The sequence below is a fragment of the Cryptomeria japonica genome, chromosome 8, assembly GCF_030272615.1.
Source record: "Cryptomeria japonica chromosome 8, Sugi_1.0, whole genome shotgun sequence".
Classification (NCBI taxonomy): domain Eukaryota; kingdom Viridiplantae; phylum Streptophyta; class Pinopsida; order Cupressales; family Cupressaceae; genus Cryptomeria; species Cryptomeria japonica.
This window is the reverse complement of record NC_081412.1, coordinates 33,387,627-33,403,464: the sequence shown is the minus strand read 5'-3', so window position 1 is coordinate 33,403,464 and position 15,838 is coordinate 33,387,627. Positions and strand designations below refer to the sequence as shown.

The window sequence follows — 15,838 nt, the reverse complement described above, 5'->3', positions numbered from 1 at the left end:
GCTGATTTTGATTATAGAGGAATGAAGGAGAAAATCAAGAAATCCTTTGTGCATGTTCATCGCATTGAAGACATTTAGGTAGATCTCCGCACTGAAGCCGAAGTTCTGAAAATGGATTACTGCAGGCTCACTGTTGAGCAAATTGTTGATTTGAACTTGGCGGATATCCCACAAGGGATGATTGATGACGGGCATATACTTGATCCTAAATACACTTCACGGAGGGTTGAGGAAGCTCCACTTCCTTTGATCCAATGGTCACACAAGGAGTGCATTTCCATCCTTGACAGATTTCAGCCTATTTTGGCCAGCACCAACGCATGGCTGAAAAGTAATGCCGTTAGACTTATTAAAATCAAGGTTGGCAAAGAAGATGATTCTACGGGGCCTCTTGGACGGAAGTCTGAGATTCAGATTGACAACAAGGAGGGTGTTTCATCTTCAGGCACAAGGATCAAGTTGCGTGTCAGTCGTGCAGTAGTGCTTCCTCCTGAGGAGACAACAGTTCGTGGGAAAGAAAAACCACGATTCCATGTTCAGGTGATTGATCTGGATAATCCAGAAGAGGGGCAGCAATCTGATGATGCTCCCAAGTCTCCAGTTTCAGACTCGCCTCCTGAGATCATTCCTCCAGTTTCCATTGAAACACCTCTTTCTCCTCCTGATTTACCAGAAGATGAGTCTCCTCAGAATGCAATTCCTATTTCAGCATACGAGCCATCTCCTGGTCATCAACAAGAGACTGTGTTGGAAGTTCCTGAGGATAATCCTGCTTGTATTCAGTTGTCAGAAATTGATACTTCCACTTCTGGTTTTGAAGAGTTCATGAGGCAATCTTCATGCCCATTGGTAACTAAGCAAACCGTGGTCACTATCCAAACAGATGTTCCTCCCAGAATGACTGCGGTAATTCAAACAGAAACTGCTTCTCCTTTGCCTACGGCTGCTACCGGAAGAGAGTTGATGACTTTGCCTCCATGGCTTAGTTCTTTCACCCCGAAAAGGAAGAAGCAAGAGATCTCACCTGATGCTTTTGACTATTAGCAACTGAAAGAGTCCAGATCTAAAGTTGCTAAGAAGGCCAAGACTATCTCTAGAGTAACGGTTGACAGTAACAAGATGAAAGTCGCTGAAATTGTGGAACCTATTGCAGATAAGCCACTTGATGAAATGTCAGCTGCTGATTATAAGGTTACAAGGATAGAGTTGGGCAAACAAACGCACGAAGTCATTAAACATGATGCTCAGTTTTCTGTTACTTCATTGGTGCAAAGGTGTGATGAGCTTCTAGCAAAGAAAGACAAGCTAGAAGAGGAAAACCAACAGCTTATGGCAGCCATTCATAAAATCACAAAGCCTGCTGTTGAAAGGAGTAACTCCATAAGTTCTTCTGGTTCCCAAGAATCGATTCGTGGAGTGGAAAGCGCTGCTCAAAAGGTACAAGCACTAGATTCTTGGGTTGATCAACTTCATGATCAATGTGTACAAGTAATGAAAGACATTTTTCAAATGATGTCTAAGCTAGAGACCATTGAAGAGAAAAGGATATTGTCTTTCTTGAAAAAAGAAGAAAGATCGCTGTCCCATCATATTTTATTTTCAAAAGTTGTAGTTAGATAGGGGGAGCCTTCCCTTAATTAGGAGAGTTTTTACTCGTGTGCTGTGGTTGAAACCACAATTTTGTATATTTCCCCAAGTGTACAAAATTTTCAACCAACACTCATTAACCTACAAGGGTCAAAATAATAGGCTAATCATCCAAAATCCATGTTTGCTAAAATGGGGACATTACAGTCCGCCCCTCTTGAAATTGCTTGTTCCCAAGTAATCTCGATTGCAAATAAACTCCTCCACCTGGATCCCAAGTGAAGACCTATGCAATGTCCCTACTATCACCCATAGTTGAACTACTTGCAACTCGGCTCGACTCGCCAAGCCCCTGAGAAAAAAACTCGACGAAAACTCGGAAAAACTCGGCAACGTAAAAACACGCTTAATTTTAATAAAAAATGCATTTATTTTGCAAAATTTAATGAGAAGATGCATCCAATGAGTCAATAAATGATAACACAAAAGAAACAAGTTGATTCTAGATATATTTAAATGCAAAGTGTCTACAAAATCGCATCCTCATGAGAAATGCTGATGGCTAGAAGCAAAATAGTAAATAGTTTTTGTAAAACCAAAAGTAAATACAACTTCCTCTTCCCAGCTCTAGCTAAAACTAGTTTCAAACTTTCATCATATTTGAAATTTCATCATTCATACTCATAGTTTCAAACTTTCAACTCTAAAAAGTATAATACCAGGATTTCTTCAATGCTAATTATGTTGTTATATGGAGCCTAATCAGACTCAAAGGTTAAATTTTCCCTACTTCCATCAGTGCAATTTCCCCCTATATTTTTCGACAGGGGTTTGAGGGCAGCGCCCCCAAGTTGGGGTCAAGGGGCATCGCCGAAGGATCCTGAAATTTGACTAAGTCTGGAAAATTGAAGAATCCTCCAAAAACTAGATTTTGCATTATAACTCCTGGAGGTCCGAAACCACTCTCAAACATCCTAACAATATATATGGAATATAACTCACTTATACTTAAATGTTATATTCCATATATGAATCCTGACGAACAGACCAAAAAACTTGGCGATTACTTGAGGGCATAGTGGGCTCTCGACGTGGCCCTTCCAAATGAGTTTCCCCCTTCTCAGCCCAAAACCATATCGAAAAACAAAAAATGCATGTATTTTTTGCCGTTTTCGACTGTTATGCTAACGCGGGTGAGTTTTTCTTTAAAACTCGGCGAGTTTTCCTGGCGAGTAGAAGTCATTACTACTCGCCAAGTCCAAAAACTCGGCAAGTTTTTGCCACTCACCGAGTTTTCGGCGAGTGTGCCATCTATGCTATCACCAAACAACTCCCGTAACACTAGCACATCAAGTTGAACCTGCTGAATCAACTCATCCTCGTCATCAGGTGTCACTGGAGTAAGAGTCTCGAGTGGAAGCAACTCATAACACCGATTTTGGTTGCTTCCAAACTTGGCACAAGATATGTTGTCATACAAACTGTCCATCACATATGCCACTGAACTACACATCTAAAATAAATCATGTACATAAGGATCAAAGGTAAAACTGTACATTACACTGCCTTTCTGTTCTTTGCTTCCTGTATAACTTGTTCAATGCTCTATCAAGATGGATTATACATTTGCTGATGTATAAGATGTGTATGGTGATCCCAAGCCCTAACATCTCTCTTCTATTTACTTGCAGGTATCCAAGGATAGCGGAGCAATACACAGGAGAATCCGGCCAAATTCAACAAGCGACCTTTGGGGTTCGTCATTCCAGGCAATGACGGATCCCTATCCACTTCTTATGCATTTTTTTTTCTTGTTCATCAAATGTATAGTATATTTTTATATCGCATAGAATAAGTTAATCCCACGGCTTGTGTGGGAAACTATACACTTGTTAACTGAATTTATGAATAAAGAAAGCAAATTTCATGTACTGTTGTAAACTCTTGCTTCTTGTAAACACTTGCATGGTATTCATTTGGTAGCATCTCTCTTGCATAAGAACCTAAACATAATCATATGTGCACTTTTAGTTTTTCTTTTTTTTTTTTAGCGCAACTGCTGTCCCAGCTCTACCTAATTGAGCTTGAAAGCGAAATTTCGATAACAGTTTGTAATAATTGTGTTATTTTGTGGTGTATTTTGTTTTTCCTCCATGAATTGATTTATCTTTTTATTGAATTCTTCCATACTAGTCTCTTCACAAGCTGGCAGGAATGTTAGCTCTGATACCACTTGTAATGTCCCCTTATGTTAATGTTTAGGAAATTAGGGAACAATTGTCTTACAAGAGACTTCTTTCCTTAAAGTCTCTAATAATGTCTAAAATGATAATGATTCAAGTAAGAATAATAGTCTATGATACCACTTCTAAGAGATTTATCCTTATGTTATACAATTGATATAATTTATAATCTGATGATATATGATATATGGGAACAATTCCACTGCTATCTCTGATTCAACACTTAGGTATATGCAAGATGATTTTGATCTATACATCCATACTTAGAGAAATGCAATCAATGTTAAGATTATCTCTCCGGTCTCTAATATGATTGATGACAATTGTGCAAGGATGATCTTAATTACCAATCTATGCTTCTGCTAAACAATATGTATTATGCAATCAGATTTGTGTAATCAATGTGATTGGTAGCCGTCTCTGATTCGACAATGGAAAGTATGCTGTAATAAATTCTGATCAGTATATATATATATATGTCGCTTATAGCGATGGGTGATCAGCTGCTCCTGATATGTCTTTATGAATATGCAAATGTGTATGATATCACTTACAGCGATATAGTGCTGTTTCTGATCTGTCTTTGTAAACTTACAACAATGGCGCTCTTCCTGATTTTGTACTTTATGTCTATGCAACCAGTTTATGCCGATGGCACTTGCTTACTTGAGTGATCCAACAAAGATATAAATAAAATAAGAAATGGTCGATGATCCTCTAATGAGTATGGATTCCTTATTAATATCTTATAATCCTGAACAGTTACATCTCTTGATTTGGAACAGACACATCCTTCTCTTAATCGTGGCTCTTCGTGAATATCAATCGCATCCCTTAGTAGGAAAATAAGTTATTAATCAATGATGGTTTGTTAAGGTCTTAACCTAAATGTATAAACTATTGGTTATTTATTCTTCAACCCTTAATCGGATCTTTAATCCTGGACCAGCGATGATGATAGTGAGCAAATCGCATGTCTTTACATCTTTTGCTAATCGGTATAACTAATTCCTCCTTCCACAATCAAGGATAGGCTTATAGGACGGGCTCATTACACTTAGCTTACTACACCATTTGCAGCTCTCTAACTCTAACTCTCTCATTTATATATTACTGTTTTTCCCATGTCTTTAATTATATGTTATGATATTCAAGATTCATTTAAATGGTTTCAAATTAATTTATATGAATCAATATTTCGTGAGTAGTGTTCACAAGAACCCATATATCATAAGCATGAATGATCCACTTGACACTCATTGTAGATAGGTAATGCTCCCTAAAGCAAAGGAACTTACCAAGAGGTCATATATCCCAATACTACACCAGCTTAGATTATAAAGTGCTTCGGAACTACACAATTGAATCCTAAAAACCATACTACATAATTTGATGCACTGCAGAAGTGCCACTTTTATATACACAAAATCTTGTTATAGCAAGGAAGATCCTGATTCTTTTCAAGTTAACACATATTTCATTGTAGGATATGTCATACATATCTCAAACGCATCACAATGATAGCAACCACAATAGAAGGCAATGGTATCCACAAAATAGGTGCAACGTATGCTGCTAGTAATGTTGGTACTCAAGAAAAGGAGGTCCTACCTCAACCTGGGTCATTGCCAAATCATCAAGGCACCTTTGAACATGAAATCTTCACTGAAATAGGAAACCTCCTAGGACTACATGAATGCATATTCCTGCAGTGAGTCTTGGGGAAATTTTAATGTTTTACTGATGACTAAGGTCAATTTTGGCAAAAGTGGTTATTCTATTGTTTCAATTCTTTTTCTAAATTCAGTCAGTCCAAAAGGAAATTTAGGTGATTGGAGAATTCAGACAGCTATGGTGAATCCTACAAAATATATGTATCATGGTTCTTTTCTAATACCATACTCCCCTGTCCACTCCTTTCATCGGGTTTAATTCATTAAAAAAAAAATTCAAAATCAATCCCCCAAAACAGATCAAATAATTACACGAAAAAACAGACAATACCGTGCACTGAAATGCGGCCCGAACATTGTAAAGACAGATTCTAAATGAATTGTACTAAAGAAAGATATTAGTGTAAGATATATCTGCACTAAAAACCCTACAGAAGGAAAAAGATTAAATAATTGAATAAAAAAGAATAAAGCAAAATTTTCTAGGCACTAAAAAGCAAGAAGAACACAGGCCATATACGAAATAGACGTGTAGTAAATAAGTATAATATATGAAAACGCCCAAAAGAAAAAAAGAACGACGAAAAGACAAAGCCATACACAATATGGCTTGAGAAAGAACACACACTGTGTTACTGAAAGATTAATAATAAATGTATACAAAACATATGACAGATACGAACAGTAAATCAACTTTAATTTTAGAAAACAAAAGAAAAATGTCACGCACTGAAATACAAGAGGAACACAGCCCTTTAAAGGCACAGACAGAAATCGCATTACTTTAATATAAATTATAAGATAGATAATAATTCTATCTCATGTCTTGTACTACATTAACATATATCTGAAAATTCTCAGATAGAAGCAAGCGGAAGATAAATACATACATTTACATATGTATGGAGAAAGTCTCGGCCTACGTGTGGTACATACATTTACATATACTGAATGTAAATACCTCATAAGATAAATACCATATATATAAACATCATATAACAGATAATAAATTAAGATAATCTGATATAACCCCAAACCAGCTACCATCGGAAAATACATATGCTAAAAGCAACATCATATACTATATATATAAATATATGATCAAACCACAATAAGATAAACAAAAAAGGTAAAAAGTAAATTTTACCCACCAAATAGCAGGTAGTCCACGGTCCACGAAGGCCATAGACCAATAGATACTAGATGTATAAACATCATATGACATTCAAAATGCACATACATCGAACGACATATATTCAATGTATATACATCATACAGCAGGCACGAAGTTCAAATACATCCAGGGCATTTGCGCACGAATATAAGGAAGAAAGGCGCCTGCCACTAAACACGACACACCATAAAACATACTAAATGTACATACATAGTGTAACAGACACTAAATTAACATAAAATTACGAGACTCATTGCAGACAAATAAATGTCAAAGAGATACTCAATGTATATACATCAAGTGGCGGATACTCAATATATATATACACACTGTTAGCTCCAAACGCCTGTCTTGAAATTATTTATTTGTGTGCAATGGGTCCGGAATTTTATGTTAAATTAAGGTGTTTGTTACATTATGTATATGTATTTATATAGAGAGTATCCGCCACTTGGTGTATATACATTGAGTATCTCCTGTGACGGCAGATACAATGTATATACATCATGTTGCGGATACTAAATGTATATACATCGACAACAGATACGTATATACATCCTTTACCATTTTCACGCTTGAAAGATACGTAATGTGTATGCAACATACGAGACATATTAAATTAATTTGCATCCGAGACCTGTTGCGTTAAAAAATGTGTAGATGGAAATTTGAGCGGAATTTTAACATTGTGAAGCTGCTGCTGCTGCTGACCGTGTGGGGCCTCGAGCGGTTTAACGTCCCCGTCAGCAAACAGAAACAAAAAAGTAGAAAAGAAGTACGAGATAGAGGAAAATAAGCAGAAAGAATGTCTGCTACAGACGAGACAGAAACAACGTTAATTGAAGATAATCCTTACCTGAGGGAAATTCAAATGACTCTGCTGTTCCTGCTCGACCTTGTCCTGCTGCTGCTTATGTGAACTGGCCTGCCTGTGCCAGCCTGGCATAATAATTGCGCCGTCAGAGAAAGAGCAACCAATGGTATTGCAAGCTGACTGCTGATGTGCAGGTGGCGCAGTGGCGGAAGCGAAGGATCCGACATAGCCGCCTCCCCCACCACCGCCGCGGCGCTGACGTTGCTGCTGGTGCGCCATTTTTAATAGCATAAGTTATTAAAGCAATTTGTTTCTCAAATTTCGAATGTTTTTCGGTGCAGTAATTTTGACGTGAATGATCTTCCTGGTGATTGAAGAAAAACAGACGTGTAAAGTTGTCTGTCGATTTTTCCTCCGCAAATTATGTTTAATGATTTTTTTTTTCCTCTGGGACCCTCGAAACCCCAGAAATATTGTTCTTGGTCAATGCGACTGACGGATAGATGATAAAATTTGTGAAATAGTCGTCAAATTAACAAAGACAAGTTTTGTTTTCTCTAAATCTGCAGACAGTGACGGCTGATTAGGGTTTGGAATGGGCTGTTAATGTTAATACTAGGGTTTCTTGATTTTCGAACTCTGTGTCTCTTTGTTTTGTGTTGTCAATGTCCGCCGCTTTTCTAGGTTTTAGCTGGAAAATGTATATACCTAGATGGGCTCACATGGCATGACTCGATTTCACATGTCAATGGGAAGTGTAGGGTGATGAGTCATGAGACGGTAAATATTTAATTAATTCAAAATGGGTATTGAAATAGTGAATAGATGAATATTAGTACTTCCCTCATTTTTCAATATTATAGTTGTTTTTTTCTCAAATATTTGAAGGGGGTGGAATCATCAATTAGTTTTATTAGTAAGAGCATCATCAACATTCTCTTTAAGAGGTTGAGTGCTAACTGTAAATGGCGAGCAACACTCGGGGTACGTGTTTGTTAGTCAGAGGTTCACAAAGGAGAGAACATACTTGAACGTTGAGGCCATCTTTCACAACTAGCGAAATCTCTTGGATTATGAGGTACGAGACTCACCGCTAGTTGAACTCGTGGATGTGTCCTTTTACCATCCTCTATTTTTATTTTTTTTTGATGGAGGATTTTCCATTATCATAGTCGTTTTAGCTACCCAATACTAGAGCACAAGCTTAAGGTTGAAACCTCTTTTGCCTAAGAACCAAGGGGTGAGGGATATCCATTCCGCCAAATTTGTCGGGGGCACGATCTCAACCTCATCCCTTATGATATCGAAGTCTTGCACTCAGCAAGATTTATTGTAATGCAAACCAAATTAAGAACCATTCAATTTCACCAGAAGACCAAGGACGTACTAATTTCTTTATATTAATGCAAAGATAAATAAGATATATTCATTAAAAAATATTATAATTGTTTCCATCCATATATATGCATGCTATTTAAAGAAATACTTCACAAAATATATGAATTAGTGATTTTGAAGATCTTCAAGGCACGGTGATTGATGTAATAAGAATATTTGTGGACTTCGAGCGAAATAGGTGTGAGTTTTAATATGGTGTGACTAGAGTCTTGAATGATAATGTAAGTGAGAAATCCAAATAAATTAATAACAAGGGATGCAATGCATCAAGTTCCTGCCGATAGTGTAGTTAGTTTAGAGTAGATAAAAGTAGAGATGGAGATAGAGTGGGGGAGGAAGAGGGAGAGAAATAGTAGATAGAGAGATAGAGATAAAGAGATGGACAAATAGAGATGGTAGAAAGTAGAAAACATAAAAGAATTTGATATGATATCTCTTTTGATCACAAAACATTAATTGCTAAAAGATTGCGAAAAAAATTCTTTAATTTCTCTTATGTTAAGATATAATTAAGTTGTACTTATGTCATATTGAAGTCATGAACTTGGAAGAGTCGTGGTTTCAAGTTTAAAGTTTGCAAAATTAACTCTTTGTTTTTAGATTACACAAATGAGATATCATGAAGATGAAGATAGCTATCACTATGTTACTATTCATTTACTGTGTTTTGACTATTTTGTAATGTCATACTATAATGGCTCTTAAGTCTACTATATTAATATTTTGCTATAATAAATGTTTATATTATATTGTCATATTATTATGGTCTTTAAACTATTTTGTTGTCATCCGATTATCACTCTTTAAAATTTGGGTAAATATAGAGAGTTGTCATGCTATAATTTACTCTTGATTTAACATATAATATTATTTTTGTTGTTACTTCAAACTTTAATACAATAAAAAGTTATAACTATATAAACAAAATTTATTTAATTATATTTATTAAAGTTCTAAATTTTTTAAAATGAAGAAATGAAATGAAGAGAATAGCATCAACATTAACATCAATCAAAACAAATTGGGTGTTTGCAAGACTATTGTTTGATCCTAATATGATATATTTCTAGGTGTAATAAAGATAAGTACGTGTGACATACTTAATCATAATGATTTCCTTTAGTAGTTTTTGTTTGTTTGTTTTTTCAACTTAATTGAATTAAAAGGGTGTGTCCCTACATAATTATGCATGTAAATAAGTGTAGACACATAAATTTGTCCACTTAATTAAATGAATATTTAATATTTATTTGATTAATTAGCCATCAATAATTAGTTAATTAAATTAATATTTATTTGATTCATCTTCAAACTCTTCTTCTATTAACTAAATAAATTATTCAATTTATTTAAATTAATTCATTAAACCACACTCTAACAATCAATTAAATGAATAAAACATATTTGTTTAAATTTAACCCCTTTCCTCATATTAAATAAATATTTATTTAAATCCCTAAACTCCCCCCCACTTGCATTCTCCTACAAATGCAAGTTGCACAATTTTAGTTGAAATAAATCATTTCAATTAAAATCCTATTTTCTTTCACCCACCAAACCCACTTGCATCCTAAACCCATTCTAGATTCTTCTAATCCATTCCAAATTAGCCTAATCCTATCCCCTAATTATTGTCACATTCCTAAGCAAAGAGAAGTCACTTCTCAAAGCCTCCAAAGTCTTTGAAAAGCATTAAAGGCTTTTATTCTCCAACAAGTTAACCCCCAAAGTCTTCCAAACCATTTATGGCTCTTACATAACCATTAATGGTTAAACTCAACTCACCCACATGGTTAGAGACTTTCCCTCTAACTTAACCCTCATTTAGCTCATGGGTCTCTTCAAGCATTTATTGCTTTGACCATGGTTATCCCCATTAACTCTTGCCATGGTTATCCCCATTAACTCTTGCACAAGAGTTTGTCCATTGGATAAAGGCATTATTCATTGGATAAAAGCTTTATTCACTAACTCAAGCCTAGCCAAACCCTCCCAAGTTAACCTTCATGTCATCTCAAGCATTTAATGTTTCTTCCCTCTCCTCTCAAGCCATCTCATGTTGACATTTGTCATCATGGGATTGGGTTGAAAGCCCTCACATGGATCACAAACCCATCAATCCTGACCCTTGTTGAGGTTACTCAATCTCAACCATCCATTTCTCCATTTTTCCTATAAATAGAGCCCATTCCTTCTTCAAAAGAATCCAAAAATCTTTATGCATCAAACTTATAGTTATTTTGAGAAAACATTTAGGAGCATTTTCTTTGTTACTTTGCTAAAATTAACATAGATTAATTAGGTGCTTTCTCATAGTAGCTTGTTTACACTTACATAGACATTTTGTTCTTATTTCCATAATCTTGAATCTTCATAAGACATCCATGAATAGTGCAAAAAGCTAAGAGCTACACTCATGTGGAACTTGGAGAGGAGAGAAACAAGGGAGGAGCAACTATGAACATTGTGAGGAGCATCTTGGGGAGTTTTCTTTCCCTTTTCCATTTTTTGTATGCTTCTTATTGTCTATTTTATATCTCTCTTGATATGCATGTTAAGGATCATAGGTTCATTTGTATTTCTTTTTTTATTATCACTAACATACTAACATTTGAACTGTGTTCTCTTGTGTCCTTTTTAGCGTGCATCAATAAGAAAGAGAGAAAAGGTTCATGACTACACTAAAGATTCAAGGTTGCACTTTTGAAATCAAAGTCACACTAGAAGGGTTCAAAGCCACAAATGTAGCCTTGTTCCAAGCCTTTGTGCATTATTTTAGATTCATAGTGCACATTCATCACAACTATTTATTTCCAAGTACAACATGAAATTTTGAGTAGGATTCCTTAATCATAGTATAATTAATTTCCTTTTTTAACATCAAAACACACATTTACTTATTTTATTTTTACTTCAATTCCAAAATTAGATTAAAAACATAATTAAGTTGAGAGGCTTCTACAATGGCAGCAAATTTATGCGTCAACATTTGGGGGTTTTCAATAATTTTGACGGTCATTTGGTTTTCAATTATTTAAGGTTTAAAATAATAATTAATTAATATAGAATGTAAAATAATTAATAGATTAATAGATTTGGTTTTCAAAACGGTTACAAGACAGTTTCACTCCATTGGATAATTAAAAATTGCAAAAACGGTAATGCACCATTCTTTGAATTGTAGTCTTGTCATTGGCAAAAACAATTTGCAGATAGAGAAGGGATCAATTGTGCAGTTTCAACGTCAGATAGAAGTATGTGATATTGTTTAACAGATATGTGATATTGTTTTACAAATTTCATACTATTTTCATATTGTAGGTTTGTTGAATATGAATTAATGAGTCTATTTTATTTGCAGAATAATTGCAGAATCATCAACATATTAATATTCAACTTTTTGAAAGCTACTTGGATTAGTTCTTCATTGGATTTATATCCCTTTGCTATTCCCTATAAAATCCCCAGAAATTAAATTTCATGTTAATCAAAACAAATCTTATGACTTAAGTTCCCTACATGTTACAGTTGTGTGATGTCGGGTTTGTTTGAATTCTTTTGATATCAGGTTTGTTTGAATTATCAATGCAATCCCCTATACTCGCATGCGTTGAGATCGGATTGGTTTCGCTTTTTCATCTTCCTTGGAAATCAAAGCTTTATAAATAGAACGACACAATCAAATATGCAAGTAATGCTACACATTTGCTTGACACATTATTCCAAGCATGATGATCCCGCCAATCATCTATAAATGGAGGATATCATGCAAGTATTTTAGAAATGATGGTACCTCTTTCACTACGTTATCTCTCGGATCTGAAGGAAGTCAATTTTTTTATGGGAACTCGCATCCAACTGGCAACGGCCCTATGATGTGGCATTTTGCGGAATCACCATCCTTCCACCAGCCAATTTGGAAAATATTTTGGGTCTATAATGTAATGTGATCTTACCCTATTTCACTTGCTTTGTATTGCCAGTTACAGACCTCCGAGGGGATTCGTTATCTAGAGGAAGGACATAAATAAACAATACAAAAATCGAGAACAAAAATACGCACCTCTAAATTAGTAAGACTTCAACTAATGGAAGCTTATAAAGAGTGTTTCATTGGTTCAGCGTTAAAATATTATGAATTAAACGACACTAACATTAGAATTCAATTTTATATATTATTGTTACAATCTTAAATTTATTCCAGTTCTTCCATCAACCCGTGGAAACTCATACATAGATATATATTTATTCCCTTCTTAGAGAAATTAACAACATACTCCATCAGTTTAAAAATAGTTTGGTTCTCTCATCTATTATGTAGATTTTTTTCAACTGCTCCATAAATCTCTCACGAGTAGAGGAGGGTTGATCTAGATTTGGGGTTGCAGAGGGATTCTTTAGCATTTATTCATTTGTGAATTTTTCTAGGTTGACATTTAATATCTTTTTTCTCGTGAGTGACTGGTATATGAATTATAGATTTGTGCATTTGGCTATTGTAATCATCACTTTCAAAAGATTTAGGGTTTTTATATAATGTTTGGTTTTGTTGTATTTAATTTAGGGTTTTCCATTTTATATTTTTGTATATGTTGTAGTGAGTATTGAGATATTAATATTTCATTTATTGTATTAGAAACATATGTGGTAGAATCGTATGTTTTCATTATCTTTATGAATAGCTTCTTTCCAATTTTAATAAACTCATTTGAATTGCAGAAATGAGGAGATCAATGCATTGGAGAAGGAATGGAAGATGCCAGTGAGAGTTGTAAATCTATTTTACAACTAATTATTGTTTCATTTAACAATTAAAAATGATGAATTTATTTCAATTTTAAAATCTGAAATGATTTGCATGCAAAAAGAAAAGATAGAATAAAAATGTTTCAAAATGTTTCTTAGATGTCTAAATTAATTAAAGGTTATGAGTAAGATAATTTTAATTATAAGAAACTTTGAAATATTTTAAAATGTCTATATTTTAATTATAATAAACTTTGAAGCTATTTTAAAATGTATTTATTTCATTAGAACAAAGTTTCACGGTAATCATTTCATAAAAAAATTCAAATAAGGAAAAACAATATTCATAAGAAAAGTACATAATATTAAAGACTTTTTTAATATTTTATAAAAAATAACAATAAGTTTTATGAATGCATTATCTTACAATAGTTACCTATTTATAGCCTTATCTTAGCACTAAACTCTAATTAACTATAACCTTAACCCCTAAACCTAATCTCTCTAAATAAATGTAAACCCTAACCTAATCTTAAAGTTAACTCTAATCATATAGTTTTTAAATTTTTTAAAGTATATCATAAAAGTTTAAACCCTTAATTAATTTTTTGGTTTGATTACCATTAGGGTTTGATAAACATTCAAAAGCATACTCTAATAATTTAAAGTTATATAAGTTTTAGTTTTAAATTTATTCTAAAACTAATTGTTAATTCATTTAACAACATTTAAAAATAAATTTATTTTAATTTTAAAATTTGAATTGATTTTCATGCAAAAAGAAAAAGGGTAGAATATAAATTTTGTTAATATATTTAGATTAATTTCTTTTCTTTTTTCAATTTCACAACTAAAAGCATACTCTAACAATTTAATATCAATTAACTTTTACTAATGCCTATAGAGTATAAGTTTAACTTTTATTTTAAAATATATAAATAAGGAAATAAAATATTCATAAGAAAATTATATAATAATAAAGATTCTTTTAATATTTAATAAAAAATGATTATAAGTGTTATGAATGCATCATCCTATAATAGTAACCTACTAGCCTTACCTTCAAACTAAACTCTAATTAACTATAACCTTAACTCCTAAACCTAATCTCTCTAATTGAATGCCAACCCTAACCTAACCTTAAAGTTAACTCTAACAATATAATTTTAAATTTTTTAAAATTATATCATAAAGGTTAAACCTTTAATTAATATTTTGGTTTTATTACCATTAGGCTTTGATAAACATTAAAAGCATACTCTAATCATTGAAAGTTATCTAAGTTTTAGTTTTAAATTTATTCTAAAACTAATTATTGATTCATTTAACAACATTAAAAAATACAAACCCTAACTATAATGAAAACCTTACCATAATAAAACCCTCACCTTGACAATATCTATAATCTAGACCTGATTGAACTCTAAACCATAACTTGACCCTAAACTTAAATATAACCCTAACTTCACCCTTACTACAATCCTAACCCCAACCCTTAACACTAACACTTAACCTGTGATACAAACCCTAACCCTTGAGATAATCCTTTAAAACGTAATCCTAATCCTAAGCCTAACCATAATCTTAACCCTATCCCTAACCTTAACCCTAACCATGATATAAATCCAAACCCTAACTACAATCCTAACCCTAAACCTCTAATATTATCCTTAAACCCTTAACCCCAATCCTAATGTTGTGATATAAACCCTAACCCTAAACACAAAACTAACCATAATCATAAATCCTAATCCTAACCCTAATCATAATCCCATGATATAAAGCCTAACCCTAGAAATAATCATAACAATAACACTAAATACTAATCCTAACAACAATTGTAAACCTAACCCTAACCTAACCATAAATCCAAAACCTAACCATTAACCTAACCCTAACGATGATGTAAACCCGTATTGCAATCCTAATCCTAACCATTAACCTAACCCTAAAAGTGATGCAAACCATAAATATAAATACAAACTATAACCATAACAATAAATATAAACCCTAAACCTAGACATAATCCTAAATATAACCCTAAATCCTAAGCCTAACCATAATCTTAACCCTTTCCCTAACCTTAATCCTAACCATGATACAAATCTAAACCCTAACCATTAGCCTAACCTTAACAATGATGTAAACCCTAACTATAATCATAATCCTAACCCTTAACCCTAACTCTAACCCTCTAATATAA

The 15,838-nt window shown here is 33.5% G+C and overlaps 1 protein-coding gene across 3 annotated transcripts in view; it reads right to left on the bottom strand.

Annotated features, from left to right (window-relative positions):
* The window catches only part of LOC131064585 (ATP-dependent helicase BRM), a 135,231-nt gene extending 127,063 nt beyond the window's left edge, over positions 1-8,168 (bottom strand). For 2 of the 3 annotated variants that reach the window (XM_057998775.2, XM_057998776.2), the window contains exon 1: positions 7,534-8,167. In XM_057998775.2, coding sequence (XP_057854758.2) covers positions 7,534-7,782 — 249 coding nt within the window. In that variant the 5' untranslated portion in view covers positions 7,783-8,167. Of the gene's footprint in view, positions 1-7,533 lie in introns of all 3 variants that reach the window. The other variant, XM_057998777.2, reaches the window with a different exon arrangement.
* Positions 8,169-15,838: the final 7,670 nt, after the last annotated feature.